Source organism: Pelecanus crispus, chromosome 4 (assembly GCF_030463565.1).
Source record: "Pelecanus crispus isolate bPelCri1 chromosome 4, bPelCri1.pri, whole genome shotgun sequence".
NCBI lineage: Eukaryota > Metazoa > Chordata > Aves > Pelecaniformes > Pelecanidae > Pelecanus > Pelecanus crispus.
In genome coordinates, this window is record NC_134646.1 from 4,234,031 (window position 1) to 4,260,720 (window position 26,690).

Sequence of the window (26,690 nt, forward strand, 5' to 3'; positions counted from 1 at the left end):
ACGCATAAATCTCAGTAAAAGCAGTATTTTGATTTCTACATTTAAATCAAACACGTATCTAAGCGATAAATGAGGATTTAAGCCACCAATTGTATATTCATTCCCTCTCCCTTTCTATAAAGATAGTAAGTTTCTGACATTCTGGATATTATACAATATCTTCCACTTACTCTCTTTTTGCATCATTCTTGACTATAAGTATTTTTGAACGTTGTCTCTATCGTTACATGCACAAGTTCCCTTTAGCTTTAGGCTTCAACAGCTCAGCTGCCAATACTATGAAAACCAGAAAGCCTAATATCTCTTGACAGTTTACACAAACTCAATAGCTGTTCCACTGACATTTGATAGAAAACGTTGCAGTCGCAATATTCAGATCACTACATGAATTCAACAAGGGTTTGATTCACTTTCTAGAAATAAAATGTACAATAATCATGTTCCTAAAAAAGTGCAAAGATAGTAAACTGGGGGGCGGGGGGGGCATACTTTTTTTTTTAAAGTAATAGATTTCCCCCTCCTTGATCAAATTAAAGGAAATATTAAAGCTTGTGAACAACTATGATAGTTTCAATTTAGATCACTTTGATTTTCTGAACACTTTCAATTTAAAATACATGGTCAAGTAATTTCTCTCGACCAAATGCAAAATACTTTCCTTTACAGCTGCCCAGAATAATAAAGGATTTGAGCTCTCTTAACTCTTACTCTCCAAACTCCAAGGGGAAAATATTATTGCATGCTGAGAGTCATTATGGTGTTTCCAGCCAAGTTACGAAAAAACCACTAGTTTTACTAGCCCATACTGATACTTTCCGAGCAATAATGGAGATTTCGGATGTTTTTGTAGATAAGAGTTTCTTAGCAAAGCTGAAGAGATGCCTGTGCGGTCTTTCTGCAAGCGTACAGCTAAGCATGTCAAAGCGCAGCATTTTGTACCTAATCCAACGTCTGCAGAAGTCATTTGTAGCTCTGTTTATTTCAAAGGGTTTGCATGTTTGCAGTAGGTAAAATGGCTTTCTAAGCCGGCAGGAAGAGCTGGCTCTTGCGTAGTGCTAAGATATTGCTGCAGGAAAGCAGGATGTAAGCTTTCAAAGATGTAAAACTGCATTTTGACCACGGTGTACCTATTAAACAGAAGTCTCATAACATTTTAGTAACGCAGAATCAGAGTTGACAATCTCGGGAGTGCCTCTACATCTCACCTGCCTAGACATTTCTCAGCATTACAACTGGATAGGCCAACTTTTTCCAAACACTTCTCCTACTAAGAACGAGTGATCCTGTTGAAAACCATTGCCACTCCCGACTTACAACTCCCATACCTTCCCAGGAAAAAACACTTGATTAAATGCAACATATGAAAACAATATTGGAATACATTTACCATATGAGGTGGATACGAATACTTGGTAACTTTTGCCTATTACAACTCATTCCCTTGGCCATTGCAGCACTTAATAATACCAAATCCTGCCTCACTGCCTGGAGCTTTTGCTGCATGAAGATGCTGCTTTCACTTTGTACCTGGATTCTCTTTGCTCCCGCATTTGCCGAGCCTTTGGGTTAGACCCGAAGTGGGCAGTCACAGTCAGCAACCAACATTACTAACAGGAGATAACAGCTCGCCCAGGTCGGATACTTGTCGCACCAGCATCTTCCTATTGGTTTCAATGTCACGGCAATATAAATGGTATAAAGCAAACTTTTCCTGTAGTTGTAAGGAAATTGTCAGGCATCTTTTTCACCGCTCTGTAATTTTGTCCAATCGCTAACATGAGAATATGTGTACAAACCAAGCATGACACTGACAGCAATGTGCGGGTAGACGTGGCACTTTGGGACATGGTTTAGTCTAGTCTACCCTGAACTGGTTTAGTGTGGACTTGATAATGTTGGGTTAATGGTTGGACTGGATGATCTTAAAGGTCTTTTCCAACCTAAACGATTCTGTGATTCTAAAGTGACCTAAAACGACACTCAAGCAGTTTCTTAAAACAAAAGTAAATAATCTAGATACATGTAGTAAGTCCCGAGGGTACCCTCTACCTCCAGATAGCTCGCTCCTTCCACTGCCTATTGTACAATTAAGAGTTTTCAGTACTTACGCCATTACTGTTCGTTTTCTGCAAGGGTGATTTATTTTACAAACAAGGAAAACAAAGTAAAAAGAAAAAAAAGTAAAACTTTAGCAAAAGATGAAAGTGCATGTTTCCTCTTTGCGATGTTATAACCACTCTGGGAGCAAAAAAGGTTATTGAGTCTCTTTTATCTTGAATCTATGTAGTAAATTGTATCTCTTTCTAGTCAGTTAACTGGTTTTCATACTTCACTGATGCTTCACAACAAACTTTACTGAAGTCTCTGAGAAACGTGCAGCTGTGAAAAAAGCATTAGCAAAATGGTAGGATGCATGAGAAATAAGCGAATAAATAGGACAAAAGTTGTGATTCCTTTATATAAAGCAACAACACAGCCCTCTGCAGCCAGTCTGTACAGCACTTGCTACCTCGCATCGTGAAGTGTGCTGCGGGAGCAGAAGGATTAAGAGAACAAAAGTGATTAAGGGGCTACAAAACCTCTGGTATGACCAAGGACAGAAAAGACGGAGGCTCTGCTTTCTGAAGAGAAACCCACAAGATGGCTACATTAAAGTAAATCAAATAAAGAACGTGACTCAGAAGCTTCCGTCTCTGCACCTCACCGCCCAGGAACAAGATGATATTCAATTAAATTAAAGGTGTGAAAGCCAGGACTGACGCAAAAATACCTCTCCATAGTAACCAAACTGCGGAGCTCAGCGCTACCAGAAGTCACCAAATCCAACAGCTTAGCAAAACTCACAAGGAGGGAGTAGACCTTTATAAAGACATCAAGATTATCGAGTTTTTATCATATTAAATGCCACGTGCAGTGTGATTTAGGCCAATACGTTGCAAACTACAGCAAGAGCCAGCATGGAAAGCTGTAGGTAAGTTCTCACATCTTGTCCTGAAGCACCTGGCACAGGTACTACCGGAGAAAGAACAGAATTTGGTTTTGCAGTTAAAGGAATAGGAGAAGGGCATAAAGACATTGCATGTTTACTTTTTTTACCCTAACACACAGACTTACTTATATTCTTTGCCATAGCAGTTCAGTTATATAAAATGTAAGTACATAGAATATTCCTTTCTTTTTGTAACAGTTTGACCAATATAGCATAATTCAAAGATTTCATACTTATTTATTAAAAAAGTGTAAGGAAAGCTACTATTAACAACAAAAGTTGACTGCTGCTGATGTGTGTGTGTGCGCGCGCAGCATACAAGAAATAATTTTCTTTAAATGCTGAAATTTTTACAGGGCCTTTTTTTTCCATGTGTCAATTTTACTGCAAACGTCGTATGTGTATGTGACTGTTTTTTGGAAGATATAGCAACTGGAAAAAATGTATACTCCCTTTTCCCAATGTTTTCCCCAGTGCTCTATATAGCTTGCTATATATTACTTCCTTAATAATGAATACTGTTGTTCTAGCATAGCTATCTTCTGTCATGTGGTTTTACTTAAGTCATTCTGAAAGACTTGGGGTTTTTTGTTTTTGTTTTTACACCCAATTCAACTAGTAACTCATAACATGCAGAACCACTAAGCGAGAAAAAGAAAAGGTCATGACAATCAGGAAAATTTTTAAAGAGGATTATTTAGTGCAATCAAGAATTTGTTAATGCTTTCCCCTTCTACTTGATTATTATTTTCTGTTTGAAAGTCATTTGTTGCAAGAAAATTGTATCTCCTATTCCTGTAATACCTTAAGAATACATTTAGATATTTTCTTTAATTTATTTTAATATATTTGGAAATGTTGTCTCAGAAGCGTATTAGTTGACTTTTATTCCATTTTGACTTACCTCCACTGTTTGACACAAGGCTTTGACGTAGCTATAATTAAATGCTATTAGTTAACTTCTCTCTGAATTGAACTGGAGCTGAGACATCACAAAATAAAGACAGGCTCCAGGACGCCGTTTTGGAGTCGGTGCTGTATCTTGAAAAGTTGGAACACAACTGTACCAAAATGCTATTTCTATATGTGATTTATTCTTAATGCTGAGGCCAGCTTTTGATTCCTGAACCCTGTGCCAGTCAGCCTTTAGCCCATCAACAGTCATTCTTACTTAGAGATTACACTTTACTTACAATAAATTCACCAGCCCAGCATTTGACCATTAACTGCATTTTTTCTGGCTAGTAGTAAAGCACTCTAATTTACTGAGCCAAATCTTTGCATTTTCACAGAGGTTTTACTCAGCACTTAATTTGCCTAGTGAAATCTGTATTATTCCAGTATTATGTATTAGAAAATAAGAAGTCAGATTTCTGCATAAAAATTACTGATAAACTATTTCCTGATATGCCTCGCTGTTTACACATATACACAACCACACTGCTATACAGATTTTTTTTTTAAACTGTAGGAGACGTCTCTGATGATTTTTCCTAAGTGAACACAAGTCGGCTAAATAGCAAGTTCAGGGTTACGTGGTAATTACTGTTGCCAGGATTAGAAAAAGAGAACCATCAATTCCAGTAGAGAATGGAGAAAATTCAGTAATACCAATAAATAAATAACACATCTACTGCCTGAAAGCAAAATAATTCTAAAAGTAATGAACTTAAAAAGTGTTAGTTATATTGCAAACTTGAAGCAAAACTGAGATTAAAACCAAACCGAAGAGCAATTATGCCAGTATACTTCTCAGTATACCTTTGGCTATATTACCTTTCCTTGAGGGGCACCCTGAGGAGCTTTGAAAACTTGTAGTATATACAAGGCACAGCTGAGTTTCTATGTCATTCAAGGAAGACGGCACTTAAACACAGGGTGAAATCAGCTAATAACGTTCTTCATTGCATTTATTCCCTTTAAATTCTTACGCAGTTTCAGCACTGAAGGCCCCTGTATTTTAATGGCAAAGTCAACATGGCTTGGCCTCTTCAAGAGGCAGTCGGGTCTTCACGATACAGCCTTACGTCTCCTCCATTGCGCCTTCCCTGGAGGAATATTGTCCTGGTCAGGACCCCTTCCATCTCACACACTTTTTCGGTGGAGCGTAGAGCCTGAGATGGTATTTAAGATCTTGTACCAGTAACAGACTTCATTTCATTCCCTGATGAAGCCAATATACCTATGCAGCAAAGCTTAGCCACTAGATTAGGCTACCTGTAAGAGTACTGGAAAGCTTACCTCCCCCATAAATGTGTACACTCTCTTTGCTTACTTAAATATGCTTTCAGAAAGTTAACTTCTGATCAGTTACCAAAAGCACGTCCTAAAAAAACCCTCCCTGGCCTGCTAGAACAGACGCGGTGGTACAAAACAGCCCTGGAGGCAAACGGGAGAGACAACGCTACCTTCCCCTTTGCCACAGTCATCCCTGCACCAGCTCTCCTTCACCTACAAATGTTTGCCAAACGTGGCTACAATAAACAGCAGAGAATTGTTTGCCCTTAATAATCCTTCCCCTTCACTTTCCTGCTCTGCCTGGTGGCCAGCCTGTCGTGCAGTAACCGGGTTATATCTTGCCCCCTTTTTGGCTTGTGAAACTTGTCTCGTGGATTAATTCTTTTCCCCCCTTTCTTTCAGTGGGTCGTGATTGTGGCATAACTTAATTGAACTTTTCTGGTCCCAGGTACTTCTACCTCTGCAAGGTTCTGCAGAAGGGGAAAGACGGTGTTTAGATTTGCTCTGAATGTCCCTGCAGCTGTGAAACGTGGATGGCAGTGCTGCTGGAACAAACTCTCTTGTGAGGTTTCCTGTACTTTCTGCTTGCAGTATTGCCAAGAATATTCCTAAGGCAGCTTTTTCACAGTGACTTGGAATTTCACACTCTAGATGAAAGCAATGCAAAAGCAAACGAGAAGCAGAGTTAAAAAGAAATAGAGTATTTCAGGTTAGCTGTGTTAAATTCAAGAAATGAGCAAGCTTAAAGGAAAAGATTCCCTCTTTTTACCTTCCCTTCACCAACTAATAATTTCCTACCTAATATTTCCTTCTGATTTCCCTGCCATCTGTTAACAGTGGCACAGAAGTTGCTTCTACTTTATCTGCTATTTACTGGCAACCGCAACTTGACTTCTCAGACGAGAAGGCCATAAGCATACGGTTCATGGATTTCAAATGGCCTCTGGATCTCTGCTTATAGTTGGAAGCAACTGTAGTGGCATGGTAGCATAGCTGGCTTCTCCATGTTTTTAAAAAGTACCGTCCCCTCTTAGCCTGGAGCGCTGGATCGTGTTTTACCCACAAAACTCAAGGCAGAGAACAGCAAGGCAGCTCTGTTCCCCACGACCTGTAGGAAAGGTTGCTGGTCTCTTGAGAAACCTACCAAAGCAGCCTCCATTCTGCGTGTGTGCAATTGCTCATGTGAGAAATATTTCCATCTTCAGCTTCTCCGAGGACATCTGTTTAACTTCTTTTTTTAAAAAGCACCTTTTCGTCAGCAGCTGAAAAACAAGGAGACGTGTTAGAGTCGGCTCTGGAACCGCTGCTGAACTCTTGCGTGTGCTGTGCTTCATGCCAAAGAGTTACAGCACTTGGGTCTCACATGCAATATTGTCTGTGGCGTAACCACGAGAACAGTTTCCAAGCCCTGCAGATTTAATGAGTCTGAGCACACTTCTCACATCCCAAAGCAGAGCAGCTGGAAGCTGAAACAAATATTCAAAGCTTCATTTCCTAAGGATCATATGTATAGAGAGGGCCTAATGCTAGCGATAAACACTCAGAAGCCATCGATGTAGCAGAATTTATGAATGGAAAAGTAAAGGTGCCTAAGTGCCAGGCTCAGGTTCCTTAATACAACTGTTTGTCCTGCTGTGAGAGTAACTTTGCTAACATCATATGATAATGCTTGCAAGTCTCTTGGCTTATCATTTATTGCCTAAGTATCTTTTACCGTACTAAATGTACACATGGACAATGATTGAGAATACATGTTTTAAACAGTCATCTACTGGTCTAAAAATCCGGACGAACGCTTTTGTTGTTTGGAGATCTTCATTCAAACGCAGATGAAGAACTGGATGAAGCATCAACATCTTCCCTGCTTTACACAAGCCAATTGTACTTGTGCAGTTGCCAATATGTATTTTCAGAGGCCGAGTGTGTAAAGCCGTAGCCTTCATTTGCAAGGAAATGAAGAGAACTCTGTAGATATCTTCCATCTCTTCCTTCTCTAATCCTATTGTTCTGCATTTCACAGCCCAGAAACTTTAAGGTCCAGCTGAACAATTCTCAGAGCATGTTTCCTTTTGCCAAGAGCTGATATATTACTCTCCGAGAGGTGCAGAGAGTTGGTTCCAGATATGATACCAGCTTTTCTCTCATGCTCCTCAGATGCCTATTCTTTACTTTACTTAGCTGCTGCTAAACTTCTCTGTGAGAAACACGGGAGAAGGAAGTCACAGCCGCAGTATTCATGGAGCATATGAAAAGAAGTATTGTACTTTTCAGGGAAGAACACAGCTTGGGAGGGTATGAGAATGAATCATAGTGAATCATTTTCACTCACTGAATATAGCACAGAAATGGGGAAGGGGGGGAAGGGAGGACTGTGAAGATATTTGCCTCTGTCATTCTATAACGTAACAGCTAAACCTTCTGGCGACTCCTTTAAAAGGTGTATGAAACATTTAGTGTAGGTACGCTTTCTGTACAAGGATTTAGTAGAGCAAAATCATACAGAAAAAAACCCCACGGACTGATTTAACAGTAGCAGTGAGTGCTAAGGTGACAGAATGTGGGACATGGCATCCCAGGTCTGGGTGGGCTGCATAGAGAGAAGCACTGCACAGACCACCGGGTGAAATTACAAGGCAGGCGGATCGACACAATTCAAAGGTAACAGAGAAGCGTTGTGATGGTCAAACACTCTCAAAGGGTGCAGGAAGGATTCTCCGCCTTCCACCAGCGTAATTTAGAGTAAGGCAGTTTGCCCTATGAAGGCAAAGAGAATACCTGTGCCCCCAAAAGAAGCCCATATAGGTATATCTATCTATATTCTTTCTGGAAGGGGGAAAAAACCTATTGCAATGTTACTATAAAACACCTTTACATCACTGTTGAAGGGACCGTGGAGATGTTGTATTGGTTTAATTACCCTGGTGCAAAATCACATCAACAAATTATACTGGTACAAAATGTATATTTAGAATGGGCCTAACAAGTACAGTCTAACTGGCCACGAGGGCAGAGCAGAGAAATTTCTCTCCTAAAAATTAAAGGTCTTTATTTAATGCAAGGACCCTATGTATGCCCTGTCTGGATCAACTTCTGTAGAGTGAAAGCTAGCTATACAAAACAAGAAATACCTCTCATTTTCATGTCTTATTTTAAAAAAATACTGCTTTTAATTTAAGAATTTTGTGAAACCATTTGAATAAGGTATGTTTTAATAAAAGTTACTCTGGTCCTTCTGAAGAGAAAATACCTTCAAGAAGATAAAAAGGTAACCTGGCACCCTTCTAAATTGGAAATCCTTTGAAGAGAATGCGTTAAACTCTTTCTTTTTCATAAACGGTGCTACGTGTAGGCCTGCATTGTGATGACATGCACCAAAAGCTGATGATGAGGAGGGACGGGAACTGAAATTTGCAGGGGGAAAAGTTATGAGGAGAAGACCAGCACATACCCTAGGATTTCAAATAGGAGTGCTCAAATACCGCCCCATCTCAGTGGTTCTTGGATGAAGAAATAAATGCAGCTGTCTCTGGAGACACGGCAGAAATTTCTGTAACATCAGTTAACAGTGTTTACCTGAGTCCATTTTTCACTGACTCATCTCCACGCTGCGTTGCTACAAGTTGGCCTCCGCTCAGGAAGACAGCTTGGCAGGAAAAAGATTCCTCTGCTTGCTCAAGGTCTTCTTACTGACTAGCAAGGGCCAAGTTCTCTAGTGGAGCTGGAAAACGTGCCAAGAAGCGTAACTCAGTTTGTTTTTCTTTTCTTTCTCGGTCATAAAAAGGACTTGCTGCCCTGCACCATGGAAGATGCAAGTTAGGACAGTACTATGATTCAGACTGGGTAGGCGGAAGAGAAAAGTATGCGCTGGATGTGCAGGGCATGTTGGCCAACCCAGCTAGAAGAAACCAAATGGAGAATGGTTTGCTGACAACAGGAATGAAAAGGAAACCACTCTACCAGAGGAAGGGAAGGGGAGCTCCCCTCCCCACTCCTTACAAGATGAAAGCGCTCCAGTAAGCGTCTCACCAATAGCAAGGACTCCCCTGACACCCCAGCCCAGAGCTCATTTAATTTAAAATAAAAAGGATGACTTCATCCTTTCTTTGGGGGGGGGGGGGGGGGCAGAATCTACAAAGCACTTTAATGACAAATCCTTACTGGGATGAGTAATTCTTTGTTGGAGAACAGCACCTGAAGTAGGAGGTTTTTGTGTTTGGTCTCAATCTACGCACACCTTCGTGGGGAACACATAAAGAATTATAATACGATCCGAGGGCTAGACCATGAAATTAGAAAAGCGGATTAGAAAGAGGGTGCACACTTTTAATGATCTGGGTAATTAAACATTGGAACAATTTAGCAAGATTAGGGTGGATTTTCCATATGGTTTGACATGTTTGTACTTAGACTGCTTCATAACGTGGTATCTTGTAGCAAATTTGTAAACACAGTTTGGTAACACAGATTTTTGCTTCAACTTGCAGCAAGTGCATAAATAGAATTAAAATCATTAACAGAAGGCTAATAAAGAAAAAAAAAAAGAAGAAATCACACTATCAGCTGCTCTGGTAACCCCACCCACCTTTCATACAATACTGGGAGATTTCAAGCACTCTCCAAAAGGGCAGACTGGGTTAGAAAAGAAACATAATATTCATAAGAGATTTATAATTAAAGCCAAAGATTCATTTCCGTTTGAAACAGATGGTCAGGCAAAGGCATTCTGTATAATTTAGCAAAAGCCTGTGCTTCAACTAGCTAACAAAAGCTTCGATTTAATCTTCCATCTAGTTGCACAGGGTAACCTGTTTATTTCGTATTATGGATCAGGAAATATCTGCATTGCTTAAAAACTAACATGCTTACAGGACCAGTGCAGATCCGGAATTATGAACAGCATTACTGCTTTTAATGAAAATAAATTAAAGTTGCAAGTGAAGAGAAAGACAAACAAGACTTATAGAATTCAAGAAAAGAATGAGAGATTGAGGCCTGAGCGGCTCAGGAGAAACCTAACATAATTATAGTGAATGGTAGATACCTAAAATATCACTGAGATGTTGCGGTGGAAGTAGCATTGGGTAAATGCAGTACATTTGATAGACAATAAAAAGCAAGTTCTTCTTTGTTTCTTTAAGGTAAGCTAAGGAACCATAGTATGACACAGTTACACTATTGGCTGGGTAGATCTCAACGACAGCACTAGAAAAATGCTTTCATACCTTGGGAAGTCTTCTGTCTCAGGAGACAATGCAGAAGAGAGTCATTGACATGTCTTTTCCTCTGGGAATAAAAGAGAGTGTTGATAACATTACAACTACAGTGGGTTTTTTTCCCCATCTACCCTCCTGGTAATAAAAAAATTGCAATTTTGCTTTACTGCTGTCACATCTCCCTTAGTAGCTCACAAAATGCCCAGTTAAGTATCTCGCCTGGACCTGTAAACAAAACTAACTACAAACTCTCAGACCTGCCCTATTTTCATTATTAAAGTTGTTAATGTTTTCCAGCAGTACTGATGTCCTTGCAGTGCAACTCTACTTTTGTTTATATTTTCAGAAAGTTCTTGGGGGAAAAAAAAAAACCCCAAACCTAATGATCTTTGGGGAAATAACATCACTAGGCGATTACAGACTGAATAAATTCCGGAATTAGAAGACATTTTTACAAATATATTTGATATTGTCGTAGGGGAAGTATTACTTATCTTGTCAGATGCAGCAAAAGATTTTAGGATGCAAATTATTAAGTCAGCCTGAGTGTTCCTCTACCCCCTGCTCCTCCCAGCTGAACCGTGGGGACAGGTAGTAGCTGATTTTAGAATGCGACCTTTGCCTCCCCAGCCCATTGGGATGATGGTGGGAACGTCCAAATGTGCTCTTCATCTCCAAACTCGGTACACAGCAGCTAAACCAGAGAGGCTACCAGGCTACTACCGCACGCTGATTTAAACGCTGCTGCTACGAAACACCAGTAGAGCACACCTGATGAAGTGTTTGAGGAATGATGGCCTGATGGTTTAAACATTAGACTCCAATTCAGGACATCCGGGTAGACTTTGCTAACGTACAGAAACTACCCAAAACCAAGAGTGTACGCAGTGAAGGAAAACAGGGCAAGAAATAACGAGGTATGCGCATCGCAGTAGCGTTTCAGTGCGACAGAGGGAAGTTCACCATTCAGCAGCGATAACCAGCATGGCGCACTCAGAACCAGGAAAATCAGCATGAGGATTTGTCCATAGCAATGGAAATGGAGTAGCTATCTGATGGCATTGATTACTCACCTACGTGATCTTCAACATGTTCTATTGGGAAAACGCGACCGCTAAAGCACTTCAGTTACGCCTGCTGCCCTGAAGGCTAGATCTGAATAAATAATAATAGATCTGATTTAAATAAGTTATGAGTTAAACAGTGCCTACGCTCTGAAACCATTAAATGTGAAAAAGTGACTTTTGAAAATTTACTCCTTAGTGGAGGACATCCATATTTTTCCTGAATTAGACATTATAGGCACGGCTGCTGTTAGTATATTTTGGGATATAAAATACAGTTAGAGAGTTTATTCTGTATCATCTTTATTTTATACATTTTCATCTTCTGTTTTGCACAGGTGGCTTTTAGAAAATGGCCTGTAGAAGTTGAGGCAAAGAATGGAATTGCTATGCGAAAACATCAAATCCGACAGTTTCAAACTTGATTTTTTTTTTTTTTTTTTCTGTATAAGAATAAACAACACCTAAGGAGTAAAAGATCGCCTTACACGAAACAACAAAAATAAACACAAACTACGGAGCCAGTTCCCTGCCTGGGCTCCTTGACTGGGAGTGCCATCCCAAGACTGAAGCAGCAGGGGATGCTCTAGGCTCAGTGCAGCCCGTAGGGCAGAGTTTGAACATTACAGCTCCCTTCTATCCCATGAAATTTAGGCTTTCAACGCTCCTGGATGACAAACTGTTTTGCTACTTGAACCAAGCAATCAACAGGTCAAAATAACTGACGGTACAAGCAGAGCGTACACCAGATTACATTAGCAATGGTTACCTGATGGGCCTCCAGTGAGAAGTCATCACGGCAAGGAGGTGCTTTCACGGGAAGCAGTACGGGGTCCAGCCCATGCAAAATGACTGCAGGCAAGATTTGCAGGTGCCACAAAGGCAGCTGAAGTGGTACACAACAGGGAGCACAGGGCAACCGCAAAGCCATGCAGATTACCTGAAAAATTCACAGAATCATAGAAATTCAGCCTCTTCAACAAAAGATGTTTTACTGAAACCAGCTACGGACTGATGCGCAGACTATGTGTAACACGGAACGAAGGCGTACCAGTAGAACGGCTGGAGTGGTGAGAAACCTTAAATCCATTTGGGAATCACAAAGGACATGCAATTCATTAGAGGCAGAGGAGCACTCCTTTCTTCTCAGGAGGTGATATTCCTTCATTTATATAGCTTGAGTGAAACTCATGCTGGAATATTGTATTTACTTTTGATGTCCACATTCTTCATACTCTACTGAAAAGCTGGAGAAGGTGTGCAAAAAAGCCTCAGCTCCTATTCAGGAACTGGAGAAAGTGCCGTGCAATTGATTAGACTCTAAGGACCCGATCTGTCCAGCCTCTAAAAAAATTAAAGATTGGAATACAGATGTACCATCATAAGAGGGAAACACCAGGTGCCAAAGGACTCTTAGTCTTGGGGATAAGGATAACATAAGGCCGGAATCTGTAGCCAGACAAAAAATTAGAAAGAAGGCATATATCCTTTTAACTCAGATATTAGCTATTGCAAGAGATTTACAATGGGAAGTAATAGATTCTTTGTATTTTTCTGCTTTAAATCAGAACTGGATGCTTTTCTTCATGTTTATTCAAGTAACAGTTATCTTCTAGTTAAACTGAATTTACTAGGTTTGAGTAATGAAATGGGAATTAAAGAAGAGTATAGGAAATGGCAACCCGGCAAGCTTGCGTCTTTAGCAAGACGTGGTATTTAACAAGTCTACTATATAAGCAGACAGGACAATGAGAACAGTTACTACTTGTTTATGAATTTAGCTGAATTTAGGATTACGTTATATGAAATGCTTTCCTGTGTACCTCTGAGGAACAACCATCACTAATAGGAGAAACACACGGTTTTAGCTGGACCTCAAGGACTTGTCTTCTAGCACAAGTCCTCATGCTGGTCTTTGCTGGCATGGGCGAGAAGGAAACAGATGTCAGCGAGATCTCAGCCTGCTGAATCTGTAATAGAGAAAATGTTCCACTGATTTTAATATAACCATCCCACAAGTTCAGTCAGTGCGTGGAAGTGAGAAAGTGGTTGGAAAGAAAGGACAGGAACCAGAAAGGGTACCGTTTCATCTACACTTCCTCGTTATCTGGGGCTAACTATCGGATCTTGGCATACTCACATGCTAAGAAGTTTAATGACTTTCCTGTTAATGACTCGGTAGCTGGGGCTGTGGGAGGCTGAGGAGAGCGGTAGGAGTGGAAGCAGCACGGCGTGTTCCTCCTGACGCAAACCAGGCACTTCTTGTTCTTCTCATGCTGCCATTCTACGTGGTGGGGGGGGTGTCCAAGCAGACTTTCACATCCGATGTCGAAAGCAAAATTAATCATTTAGCCTTTTTCCTTTCAAAGAGAAGGGGAAAAAAAAAAATCTAGTGGCAGTAAAGATCTCGAAGAAATCATGTTTAAAGACAAAAGGTTGTGAGTTGCTGAAATCATCTGGGCGGAAGGCCAGGGCTGCGTGCTCCCCTCCGTATCCCTGCAAACCCTTCTTTGTGGAGGTTAACGTTTATTAACTGCAGATACTTTCCTCTCCTGTCCAAATGGAATGGAGACGATGTAAATGTAATTTTCAAATCCTCAGCAGCTACACACATAGTAATAAGAGATCAATTATTTAAGTACATTAGAAATAGGTCTTGCTGACATTGCCATTTGGTAAAGAGGAACACCGCCGACCAAAAAGCTCCAATATGCTCTTTATCAATACTAACTATATTCGCTCCATTCAGGGTGATAAAATGTAATGAAATCTGCTGCTGAAAACCCAAATAAAACCGGAACCAATCACTATAAAAAAGGTACGCTGTCAGAGAAATGCTTCAGAGGGTTGCCCAAAGGTAAGACATTACTAGTTACACCCTTGGCTTTAAAGTTGTGCCAATATTCAGAGCTTTGAAGGTTGGGGTTTTTTTAGAAGTAAACCACATGATGATAGATGAAGTGTTTCTTTAATGACATTCAGTTCACCCTCCCAAAAATGTTCCTTTTAAGCAACGCGCAGTTTCTTCATTCCATGTATGACACCAGTCATGGCTTGGTACTCTTCATCTTCTCACAGGGCCGCATTTCCCCTCCTTCTCTAGCCATCTTAAAACATTAAAATATATCTTGGTTATCTAAAAGGAATGAATCAGTCTATCGCATTAGATTTTGGCAAATCTCTCCAAATGTGCTGGATTCTGATACCAGTGATGTCCTTTTCCAAACTGCGCTCTACATACTAATAATGAAGGACTGTTCTTACTTTTAGAGCCCCTTTGACTTGCTCCTGCACGCAGTTCTGCGCTGGCTAATCTTAACTAGCGGAAGCAAAGCTGCATTTAAGGGAGAAATAAACGTGGCCTTGCCAAGTAATTCTCAAAAGTGATCTTTTTGAGCAAGTCTAGGGAATGACACCAAACATCACGGCGTGCACTAATTTTAGTTGATTAAATACTTGACTTTTACTGAGACTCTGATGTTTATAAGGAATTTTAAAAATACATTTTTCAGGCTATGTTGGTATGACATTTCAGGACCCTGTTCTCCACTCGTTATGGAAATTCACAGTAACAGTCATTAATCAGTTCTGTTACTTCAGTTGCAAGCTAAACTTTAGCAACGTTGCCCTGATTATAATTGAAACGAGCGGAATTTATGAAGTAACTTTTAACCGTATCATGGAATATACCTCTATTGCAACATTAATTCAAATCCAGGCACTGAATTGGATCTTCTTCCATGCTGTTAACTGTATTTATATCTATTATTATTATTATTAACTTGCTTGGCAGAGGTGAAAACAAGCATAATTCAGGGAAAGAGAACATTTTCATATTTTCACACTGACCTGCCTTTTACACAACCCCTCCACTTCATCAAGACCTTGACACACGTTCCCCAGAAATGAAATGAAGAACGTTGTGGAGTAGTCTGCCAAACAGGAATGGAATGCTGAAGTGAAGCTTGTGTTATCTAAGTGCTAAATTAAATCTTATGCTCTTTGTTTTCTGTGGGAATATGCATTCTCTGCCTGTTCTTCGAAACAAGAAAATAAAATATTGAGAGCAGCAAGAGAAAAGTTACTGCTGTCCCGAGAGTACGGTTCATTAAGTCAGTAGTCAACAAGTATATCGTATATTCCAGCGTCTCCTTCTCAGCTAACATTATCTTTTGGAAAAGCGGACTTAACTTTGATAGTATAATTTATAGCATAAGTAGTAAGAAGTAGATTTTACTTGCTTTGCTTGAACATCGCTGATGAATATTCCCTGGGTTTAAAGCAAGATGACAAAAGGAACCTGTAGTTAGTCTGCGAATGTTACATATTGAAAATTACCAAGTATTTTTTCCAGGACTTGCATACAATGCACAACAATAGTCAGCAAAGGCACAATCCTTTGTTCATAGATCTCCATCTCTGGAAAAAAAAAAAATCCTATAAAACATACCATATGTTATTTTCTTCCTTTCTTTTTCTTTCTTTCTTCACAGATTTTCTGAAGCACCTTTGGAGTAGCAGCTGGTTGATCCAGCACCCCAATTTGCACTGAAGAATGCCCCTGGGAGGAATTCAGTATCTCCTTGTAGTTTAAGGAGAATTCAGACATATTCTTTTGTCTAATTGCATTGTGGAAACTACTCTTATTCTTTGACATCAACCAAATCTGAAGCTCCTTCAACTGAAAGAAATTTTAACAGCAAGCCCATTCCTAGTTTATTCCCTAAACGCTGCAGCCCAGTATCTGACTTCATATATTCTAACTTTTGCTGCTCTCTCACTTTCTGTTGCGGAAAGCTAATGCTCTTGTCGTGGTTTAACCCTGGTCGGCAGCTAAGCACCACACAGCCGCTCGCTCATTCCCCCACTCCCTGGTGGGATGGGGGAGAGAATCGGGGGGGGGGGAAAAAAAAGTAAAACCTGTGGGTTGAGATAAAGGCAGTTTAATAGGACAGGAGAGGAAGAGAAAATAATGATAATAATAAAAGAATATAAAAAACGAGAGATGCCCAATGCAATTGCTCACCACCCACTGACCGATGCCCAGCCAGTCCCCGAGCAGCGATCGCTGTCCCCCGGCCAACTCCCTGCAGTTTCTATACTGCCCATGACGCCGTATGGCATGGAATGTCCCTTTGGGCAGGTTGGGTCAGCTGGCCTGGCTGTGCCCCCTCCCAGCTTCTTGTGCCCCTGGCAGAGCATGGGAAGCTGAAAAGCCCTTGAGTAGTGTAAGCGCTGCTTAGCAACAACTACAACATCGGCGTGTTATCAGCGTTATTCTCACCCTAAATCCAAACCACAGCACTATGCCTGCTACCAGGAAGAAAATTAACTCTATCCCAGCTGAGACCAGGACAGTGCTTTATAAAAGGGAACTTTCAAAATGTGGATGACTCTGTAAAAGCGTGAGTGTTGGCTGCTGAACGTGCAGTGCATGAAACACAGAGAAAGAAAAAGCAGCTTATTCTGTGCAGTGTGACCACAACCCCCTAAGTTTCAATGTTGTCTAGACTATACCTCAGGTAACCCATTACGTACAATCCTGCACAGATGGAAACATGAGTGCTCTTGCATCAGCTTGAAATCCAATCAGCACCCATTACTTCCAGGCAGAAAGAGAAAGATGCCGGGTTTAATGGCCTAATTCACTTTCCAAAAAGCCTCATGTCCCAGCAGATAGAGGAACCTTTTGGATGTCTTCAGACACTAATGACTCCATTAGTTATGATAACTCATATTCCATGACTGAGCTTCACAACCGCAGGGACTTTCCCTCCTATCTTACAGCACGACCCATACGTAAAGCCTGCCATTTTAGATTTACTTACCATTCTTGGCACTTCCTTCCACTGGTCTTTATCTGTAGCCAGGATAGTGTTTTGTCTCCAACTTTATGTCAAATTAAATAACAGCACCACCACCACAATGATAATAATAAGAAGTTAACATGATAAAATTATCTAACCATTAGAAAAGTAATTCAAAGAGCTTTAGAATAAAATTGAGAAAACCTGAAAAGGACAACACAAATATTTTTCACACTTACAAGATTTTAAAAAGCAATTCAGCATGATATACTATGTTCAGGGAGCACAGATCACAAGACAATGCTTCCTTGCTTCTGGTTTGGTTTTTTTTTTTCTTTCTCAAGTTTTTCTTTCTTCTCTCTTCCCTGCAGTTATCCTTCTCACTCTTCAGGTTGCCTTGGTGTAGAAATGATGATCCAGGAACACAGCTATCAAAAATACATGGAAAAGGAAGAAATGTTGTCTCCCTGCTCAGGCTGGTCCTCCCAAAGGCATGGATGTCACTAAGACCAGATCAGAAGGTTACTACCAGACCTGCCTTTTTCTTGTACCCATATGTGGAGAAAAGAAGGCTTGAGAGAACTGAAAAACAATAAGTAAATCCTCCCTGCCTTTCCTCCCCGCACCCAGTCTTTTTCTAGGTCTCTTAAAAATGTGGGTAAAGAGACCAGTTACTGACTTACACCAAATATCAACTGGTTTTCAAGAGTGCCTTTGCACAAATATATCAACCTGAGTAAAGTGGTAACTCCCTTGCTATGCCTGCCCAGCAATTAGGAGGATTGTTCGTTTTCCTTCAGAGTGTAGGACTGTGGGTTCAGTAAGTCTAGTAGCCTTTTTTGAACTGCTTGCAGTGTTTACCTATCATACCTTCCCTGAGATTGGGCACGTAATGCATTCTGAGACATAAATAACCTGTGAAATCCTGCTGTGAGAGCGTAGGAACTACTTACGACTCTGTAAACAGAAAGTCAGCTTCGAGACTATACGGTAGCACCAAAAACTAGAGACCATTGTATTGCTGGAGTGAAAAGAGAAGCGTTGCGTAAGAGTAGACAGGAAAATTGCAACACGGTATTTTCACATCAAGATCTTTTCAGCAAAAATTCAGGAAGGCTTCCAAATTGTGGGTATTTTCTAACCCACTCCAAATTCAATTTTTGCCCTATACCAGATCAGAGTATCAATTTCAAGGGAATCTGCCTAAGAGCCAGCGCAGCCTTAGAAAGCGTACTCCCACTGTGTACTCTACAAACACTTACTCTTGCGGCACATTTATTTAATATACAGGCATGCAAGAACTGATCTGCGGTTCTGCTTTGCACCGATTACTTTCAAGGACTCCCATTCTGCCTGAGAGAGAACAGATACAAATAATTATAGAATAAAATGTTGTCAGAGAATAATGCTCTGTCGCTGCTTCGGCCCCATAAAAGCCAAAGCAACCATAAAGCTTGCATGGAAAGGGGCGATCACCAATTCTATGACGATAACACTTTATTACAGTGCCTTGTGTCCACTATGCCAAAATAAATCAAAATATCTTAGTCCTTCTGTATGTATAGTTTAGCTTACACATCTACCTTTGGCCTTTTTTAAATGCCCTTGGAAAGTCTGAAACGTTACTGTTTATTTCCAACGCTGAACTCAGTGTGCAACACAGGGGTATTTCAAACATAAACATCATGATTTATGTGTTAGGTTGCAAACTAGACAGTATAATGTCTCAAAATCCGTTCCTGCTTCCTTCACTTCTCTCCTAATGTTTATTACTGCAATGTAGATTCTTTCCCAAACTAGAAAAGGTACCTCATAAAAAGTCATCATTTCTACATTTGTCCAATTTGTCCATATTCCTGTGTATTGATAGCTGATCCAGACTAACTTAAAAAGTGTCACTTTTTCTCAAAGACAAAAAAGACATCTATTTCCTCAAGGACATGAATTTTATATACCACATTTTGGAGTATAATATCTCAAGACGTTATTATAATTTCTTGTAAGGACATCAATGGTACATTTAAAAAAAAAAGTGAGAAATTAGAGAACATTTGAGTTCCTGATTACTCATTGAATAGTCTGGATCTTAAGTAAAGCTAGACAGATTTCTAAGAAAATTAATTAGTCCCCTTAAGGACCACACAATATGAAAAATAACAGTGACAATATTAAGCACTTATGCAGATACGCATCATCCTTTTATAATTATTATTTATAGGTAACTATTCAAGAAGCCCATTTCTATCTTCTCCCCAGTATATTCCTTACAAAAGTAACTCTAAAATATGACTAACTTATTTCTAAGTTTTCGTTAATGACAGCTTTATCCTGCTTTATAGCTGAAAATTTGCATTTTACTAGGTTTTGGCAGCATATGCGTGCAGTTAGTTTCTTTTCAAAAAAGGTCAGGGGGTGTTGGAGCGTTGGACATGATTCAGATTTTAGTGTGCACTGATTTTACGAATGTTTAATTTTTCAACTGTGATCCATTTATATAATTGTGATTTCTGAGTCAAGTGAGGTGTAGCTGAAAAGCATGCTTATTTTCAATTTTACCAAAATATGTTATAGCTCTTTAACAAATGAATCATCAATTTTACTTAACATAATTCATCTTGAAACTTATATGTGCGTATGTATTGTATCAATTATCACAAATCACCGAGAATATGCAGTCAGTACATCCATTAATCACCCATGCAGACACCTTGGAAAAAGGCAAAGTTTGAATCATGTCTCAAATTATACGCATATTGGAAGAAGAAATTCTGCTTCAGAAGTGAAATGTCATAAAATCATCCCTGCCCAGAAATAATAGCAATAAAAAAGCGTACTGAGTTAGTTTAAAATAAACAAGGGCAGAATTGCTATCTTTGGTGCAAAAAAGAGGCAGACTACTTTTATGAATGCCATAAAAATAAACTATTTTAATAGATACATAAATAAAAGGTTTAAAGTAGAATTTTCCCCCCAAACATAAAGATGGCCTAGCTTCTGTACAGAAACTGAACAATATTCATGTGACTACTAAATTAAATAATCACTTTGTTACATTCAAAATAATTGGAGGCAAATACATAATGAAATGATGCACCTGAATCATTCTCCTTTCTCATCCTAGCAGTCTATACAGTATTTTCTTGGTTTACAGTACTCTGAGGATATGGATCTGTTTAAATAAAACTCTGAATGATGGATTGAAAATAAAATTAAAGATCAAAGGAAAACCCAAACAACCCTAGCACCCAAAGGGGTACCTTGCATCATCCAGTAATTAATGTTTTAATGGAAGAGAAATAAGTATTGTGCTGTAAAATAAATTATGTCTTTTACATATTGTTGTATAGTTATCTTAAAGTGTTTAAATATTACATTCACTTTGGTGATGTGTTTTTGTCTACGTCTATAATAAATTATACTTGGCGTGTGCTAGCTGTTCACGTGTGTTGAATAACAACCTTCTGGTTTTACTGCAAATGGGGGGAGCTTAGCACATCTAGGAAATTTTAAAAATATTTCTGATTTATGTAAGACAGACAAAGTCTAATTCAAAGCAGCTTTCCTCCTATCAGGCCCCTCTCCCCAGCACCTCTAAAAAGTTACTCTGATGGCTTCATGGTTTTGCTGTGTTGTATCAAAAAATGCCATAGGTTGGTGACTAACACTTTCTGACCCACAGAGGTGCTCAGGTTTTCTTTTTCCTTTCTCTCTATGAATCATCCGTCAGTTTGCAAACATCTGCCATTAACAGCTCCATACTCTCCAAATACTCCAACTAATTTAGGCAAGGAACCACCACTTGTCCAGCAAAAATGAGTTTACTGAAACTAGGTGTTATTGCCGTTGTTATCCGGAATGTAGCTGTGATGGGTGAGCACCATTCATCCTGTAGAGGAGAAAGTTTGTCATGTGGACATTTACGTGCACTCAATGCAGAGCGTTGAGATATCCTGCGCTGGTGAAATCAGAGGAAAAATTAAAAGGTGACAACTTTCATCCATAGTGCAGAGCCAGCATTTCTAGTATATTCTGTCAGAAGTTCAAGAAAGTTGGGCCAAGCTGACTTAGGTTTGGCAAAAGAGCGTGCTTAGAGTCTATCCACCAGCAAGACGTGAACGGCAATGTAATGATTGCCCTTTTTTCCGATTTGCTTTTTTCTTGTTCTTGGTCTTCTTTTGCTTATTTGCACCTTTACTTTTATCTGATTTCTTTTTCTTTTCGTCCTCCTTAAACCACGGACCCCAGACTCCTCCATTCAGCTTCGGGTTACTCCGAGGGTCCTTAGGTGGGTATCGAACAGGAACCGCAGTCTTATTGAACTGTGAAAGCCTCCGCAACAACTGCTTCACTACATCGGGGTACCTGGCAGAGAGGTCCACTCGTTCGTACGGATCAGCCGTTATGTTGAAAAGCCACACTGTTTTGCCAGCTGACCAAGAAACGCGTTCATTGTGCCAGCGGTTGGGGCCCGCGTTACTGAAGGCCTGTGGAGGTACCCAGTCGCTATATCCTGGATTTCCCGTCAGTAGTTTCCAATGATTCACTCTGATGGCAGATTGAATTGCAGTGTTCCAGATGCCGTAGCCAGCTGCCCAGGACCCATTTTTGGCTTTGGTGTAAATCGGGTCAATGTTGTGCAAGATGTCTACCCGTGGAGAACGTCTGCCTTCGCTAATGGTTTCCCATATATCGTAGCCATCCAGCTGGATGTCTTCATCAATCTGCCCTTCTGCCAGCGTGATCAAAGTGGGGAACCAGTCTGTGATGTGCACAAGCTCCTTACACACAGAGCCTTTGTTTTTCAGAAGGGGGCTATGGACAAACCCAACGGCACGGATACCTCCTTCCCAATAAGTCCCTTTGCTTCCTCGGAGAGGCCAGTTACTTCCTCCAGCCATTGGCTGCCCACCATTATCTGAAGAATATATGATAATGCTATTCTCATAGTAACCGTACTTCTTTAAAGCAAGGGTTACGTTGTTTATGGCTTCATCCAAACAAGCTAGCATCGCAGCGTATCTTCGCCTGTTGATGTTATTTATCGATCGATAATGTTCAAAATACTTGCCTGGTGCCTGAAGAGGCGAATGAACGGCTTGGTAAGCAATATATAAGAATATAGGTTTCCTGGGGTTATGAGAAGCTAAGATTTGTTGTACTTTTTGTGTGTACATCTGCGTCGAGTAGATGCCGGTGTCGTGATCCCAAGCTGCGTTGTCGTTCTCGTACAGGTCATAGCCACATATCCCAGGGCTGTCGCATTTGAAGTGGGTGTAATAGTCGCCGCTGCCTAAGAGCGAGCCGAAGAAAGTGTCAAATCCTCTCTGCGTGGGCATGCATTCTCTGCGATAAAACCCCAAGTGCCATTTGCCGACCATGTGCGTTGAATAACCAACCTCCTTCAGCTTCTGAGGTAGCGTGACGTTATCCAGAGGTAAGCAGTTGGGCTGGGTTGGCCGTATAATGGAGTGCTGAAGGCCGGTGTGTATCTGGTACCTGGAGGCAGGGAGGAGACAGGCGTCAGGCGGGGAGGGAAAAGAAATGCTCAGGCCCTTACGCACGGAGACCCACGCGCATAACTGTAACAGAAAATATTCCTCTGCATGCAGCAATTTTCTCTGGAAATGTTTTGAAGCGCGTATGTCAAAAACTAACGAGGTCATGCTATTAAATCTGCTGAAACAGGAGAACGGCATCTGTTCTGCTTCACAAGCGTTTAAGAGCCGTTCCCCCACCTCCTCTGGCCAGTGGGCAACAGCACCGAACAAGAAACATGACACAGCAGCATCACACGCTTCTCTCCCTGCTGGCCTCATTTTTAATGTTTTAATTTCCTTGTCGCTGTGAGCAACGTCAAAGGATCTCAGAGGCAATGAGCTGCCTGTGAACCGTTACTTGGGCACTACTATTTTAAAGCTAGCAGTCAAGCTCACAGACCTTTACGGTATCCCTCATGTATAACACAAACCCTAAAAAGCAGAACGATGGCATTGTTTTTTCTGAGCATGAACAAGTACTACAGCACTGACACGGGACCAGCTCTCACGGCATGCGTGACAGGTCTGATTTCTGGTCATCCATCATGCGATATGCATATGGGCTATGACTTAGCAGAGATATTGCTAATATTATAACAACTGAGTCAGTTGTCAGCAAGCACATGATGGGGCCTGGCTCTGCTCTCTCCTGGAACACCTACAGTCCCACGCTCTGGTATTTACCTCCTGAGTAAGAGGCGTAAGTATGCGTGGAATGGAAATACCCTGGCCAAAACTCAAGGATGCGTATGCAGTTAGAGTGAAAGAGGTTTACGGCCGATCACTCAAAAGGAAGTGATAATTTCATCGCTGGATCTCTTGTTCAGCAGTCATTTTCTGTCCTTGCCTAACTGTTCGATGAAATGTTTCCCTCCATGAACGGAGCTAGTCAAAATACCTATATATACACGAGCACAGCTATTTTGAGGTACTTTTTCTTTTCCTCCACAGAAAGCTTTCATGTGTCCCCATTTAACAATGATTATAGAAAATTACGTGGATAAATACAATTTTTACAATGCCTCGTAATTTGCTAGTGGTAAACATATCTACAGCATATAAATATGCTGGACTTCGAGCATGTAATAGCAGTATATTTACAGGATAGGGTAATAAATTCTGCAATGCAGTACAGTCTATGTGTAAAGAATACATATGGCCTCCATATGATTAGAAAATGAATTCAGCATGGGCAGTAGTTAAGTATCAAAAATCAAGGACAAATCCATTTATATCAGTTTGACACTAAAAAATAAAATGTAACAGCACACAAAGACGACTTCTCCCCGAGTGTGAGAATAGATTAAATTCTCAGTCAAGAATAGGACAGCTAGGTCCACCAACACTGCGAATCTTCCCCAAACCCACTTTTTTTATTAATTTGTGGTAGTAGGAGTTGGGACTTCCTGACACATTCTGCTAGTATTGCCAATCTGATTGGCCTCCTGAGCTATCTAGAAAATTAAAAACATTAGGCTCTGCCTGTCCATAAATAACTTAAAGTCTGCTTTTATATGATGTCTTCCTGGCCAAGATCTTAGAAGGCACCACAGACGTCTTTAATGCCTGCCAATCTGTAATGATTGTGTAACTCCCATTTTATTCTTGAACTTATTTCCACACAACCAGAAGCTCTAGTCTAACTAATTTATTGCAGAAGTTTTGGGTGTTGCACTCCTCCGCTTTAAGCAAGCCTGTACTCAGTAGGCTGCAGCGCTGCTGCTTTTCTTTGTCTCTCTGGCACTTTCTCAGAGTATTGTTTCTGTAACCAGTTTGTGGATCTGGAGCCCGGCCATCCAATTGTCCCCGAACTCACAAGCTGGTGCTGACACAGGAGATACTGCAGTAGTTAAAGCATGCTCTCAAAATGATGGGTTTCTGGGATCTACACGTTGCTTTTCTAAAAGAAATGTCACGTACATGCAAATACCCACATCCGTCCCATGATTGAAGTACAATATTCTTCTCCTTTTAAAGCAGGTAAGCTACAAGAAGGAAACCACGCTGACTAATGGCAGCGCCCCGTATTTGAGTTCACTCCATCTTTGAGAGTCCTCGGGGAACTATGTTCACGAAACGTTCAATCTCCTTCCCCTTCTCTTTCCTCCGCCTTGTTAAACTCTTTCAGCAATTTCCCCTTATCTGATCCGACTGAAAAAAATATGCCCTCACCCTGCTATTTGAGTGGATAGCTGCCGCTTTCTTAAACCTTGACAGCGTCCTCTACCTTGAGATCAACCCCCAATCCCAGCCAGCCAGTTTCTCCCCTGATAAGTTAATTTTGCTGGAAGTCAGAATTTTCCCTAGAGCGATGTTGTTGTAATAGAGATCCTTCCACCCTTCTCCTCGACAGGGAAGCTGAGCCTGCGGGGAACAGGCAACAGAATTTGCGACACACTGCAAACCAATTCGCCTCTTGACAAAGCCTATACAGAAAGGATGATACTCATACAAAGTTAATTCTCATAAAGAATTCATAACCAACATGCAGATTCCCCAGCTAGGGCTTTTCAATTATATATCCAAGCATGAAATTCCTACGCTGTTAATCTGACAAATACTGAACCCAAAAATATCAAGAATCAGCCTCAGTTGTACATATTCTTCTTCGGAAAATACCTGGCATACAGCAACGCATCTTATTTCAGCAGTCCCCTGAGGAAGTTGTTCAATGTGCTGGCTACAAGGCACATCCAGCGGTCCGGCTTCAATTCCCTGCCGCTGTCTTTTTTTCATGAGACTTTGCTGCATTTCCCGTACGTGTGCGTGTACGCTCTTTATGGCATAGCTACGCTTCTGAATATACATATATGCACACATACAGACAGATATGCATTTTTATATTCATAGATGTACAAAGGGATCTGCAACATAATAAATTTTAAGTAAAAATAATTCACCGGAGGAAATGTTTCAGAGAAACATCAACCTCTAATTATCAGAATATTCTTCACTATTACAAAAATGGTCAAGATTTGTTCGCTTTTCTGTGCCACATGCCTTCCTAATTGATCCATTATGTGCCGATACTACTTTTTCAGTGAAAGTATTTTGTTTTCAAAGGACTTGCAGACCATTCATGGGAAAACAAAGTAATCTGAGCAAAAGACAGGGATTATATGGAAGCGAATGGCATTAATAGCAATAGGAAAAGTGTCTCAACGTTACTGTTTTGAAACTGTATTTAGACGGTGCAAGAGAAGAAAAAACTGAACAAGGGAAAACATAAAGGAAATAAGAGGCAGATGCTGGTTCGGGGGAGTACTCTACAAGATAAACTCACGAGCTCACTAACTGCCATGAAATGTCTGTGAAATACAGTCTATAGATTTCATCGCTTTCCACCACAAGATTGGCTAATTCTTTCGAATTAATTGGTTGAATTCAATCCCAAATGCAGAAAGCAAGTTATGATCATGAAGAGTCTGGAATTCATTATGCTAATTGCAACACTAGTAACCCGTTAAATATAAACAAATGCTGACAGGCCGCAGAATCTAATTTCATAGTTTTTTGGACTTTGACCTTTATGGACAGTATTTACATAAAGGTTATAGTCTGATAATAATCTGTATAAAGTATAGGGGTTCGAGACTTGTGAATACTTTATATGCATGTACCATGCTCTCTTTTCCCTACCCTTCCGAATTTCTAGATCTAGATGGCTGTCTCTATTAGATACCCGAAATGTGAAATCTGCAGAACAAGGAACCAAGTAAAATGTACGTGAAATGTTCATTTATGTTCAATGCGCATACTGAAAATTAATTTATCCTCGCTACATGGGGATGGCTCTTCTTTGCGCATTTTCTCCTCTCATCTCTGTTTTACTAGTGTGGTAG

General features: G+C 40.5%; 1 protein-coding gene across 1 annotated transcript in view; it reads right to left on the reverse strand.

Annotated features, from left to right (window-relative positions):
• Positions 1-21,405: 21,405 nt before the first annotated feature.
• Positions 21,406-26,690, reverse strand: part of ARSJ (arylsulfatase family member J) — a 45,055-nt gene continuing 39,770 nt past the window's right edge. The window contains exon 2 of the mRNA XM_009483490.2: positions 21,406-22,807. Coding sequence (XP_009481765.2) covers positions 21,406-22,807 — 1,402 coding nt within the window. The remainder of the gene's footprint in view (positions 22,808-26,690) is intronic.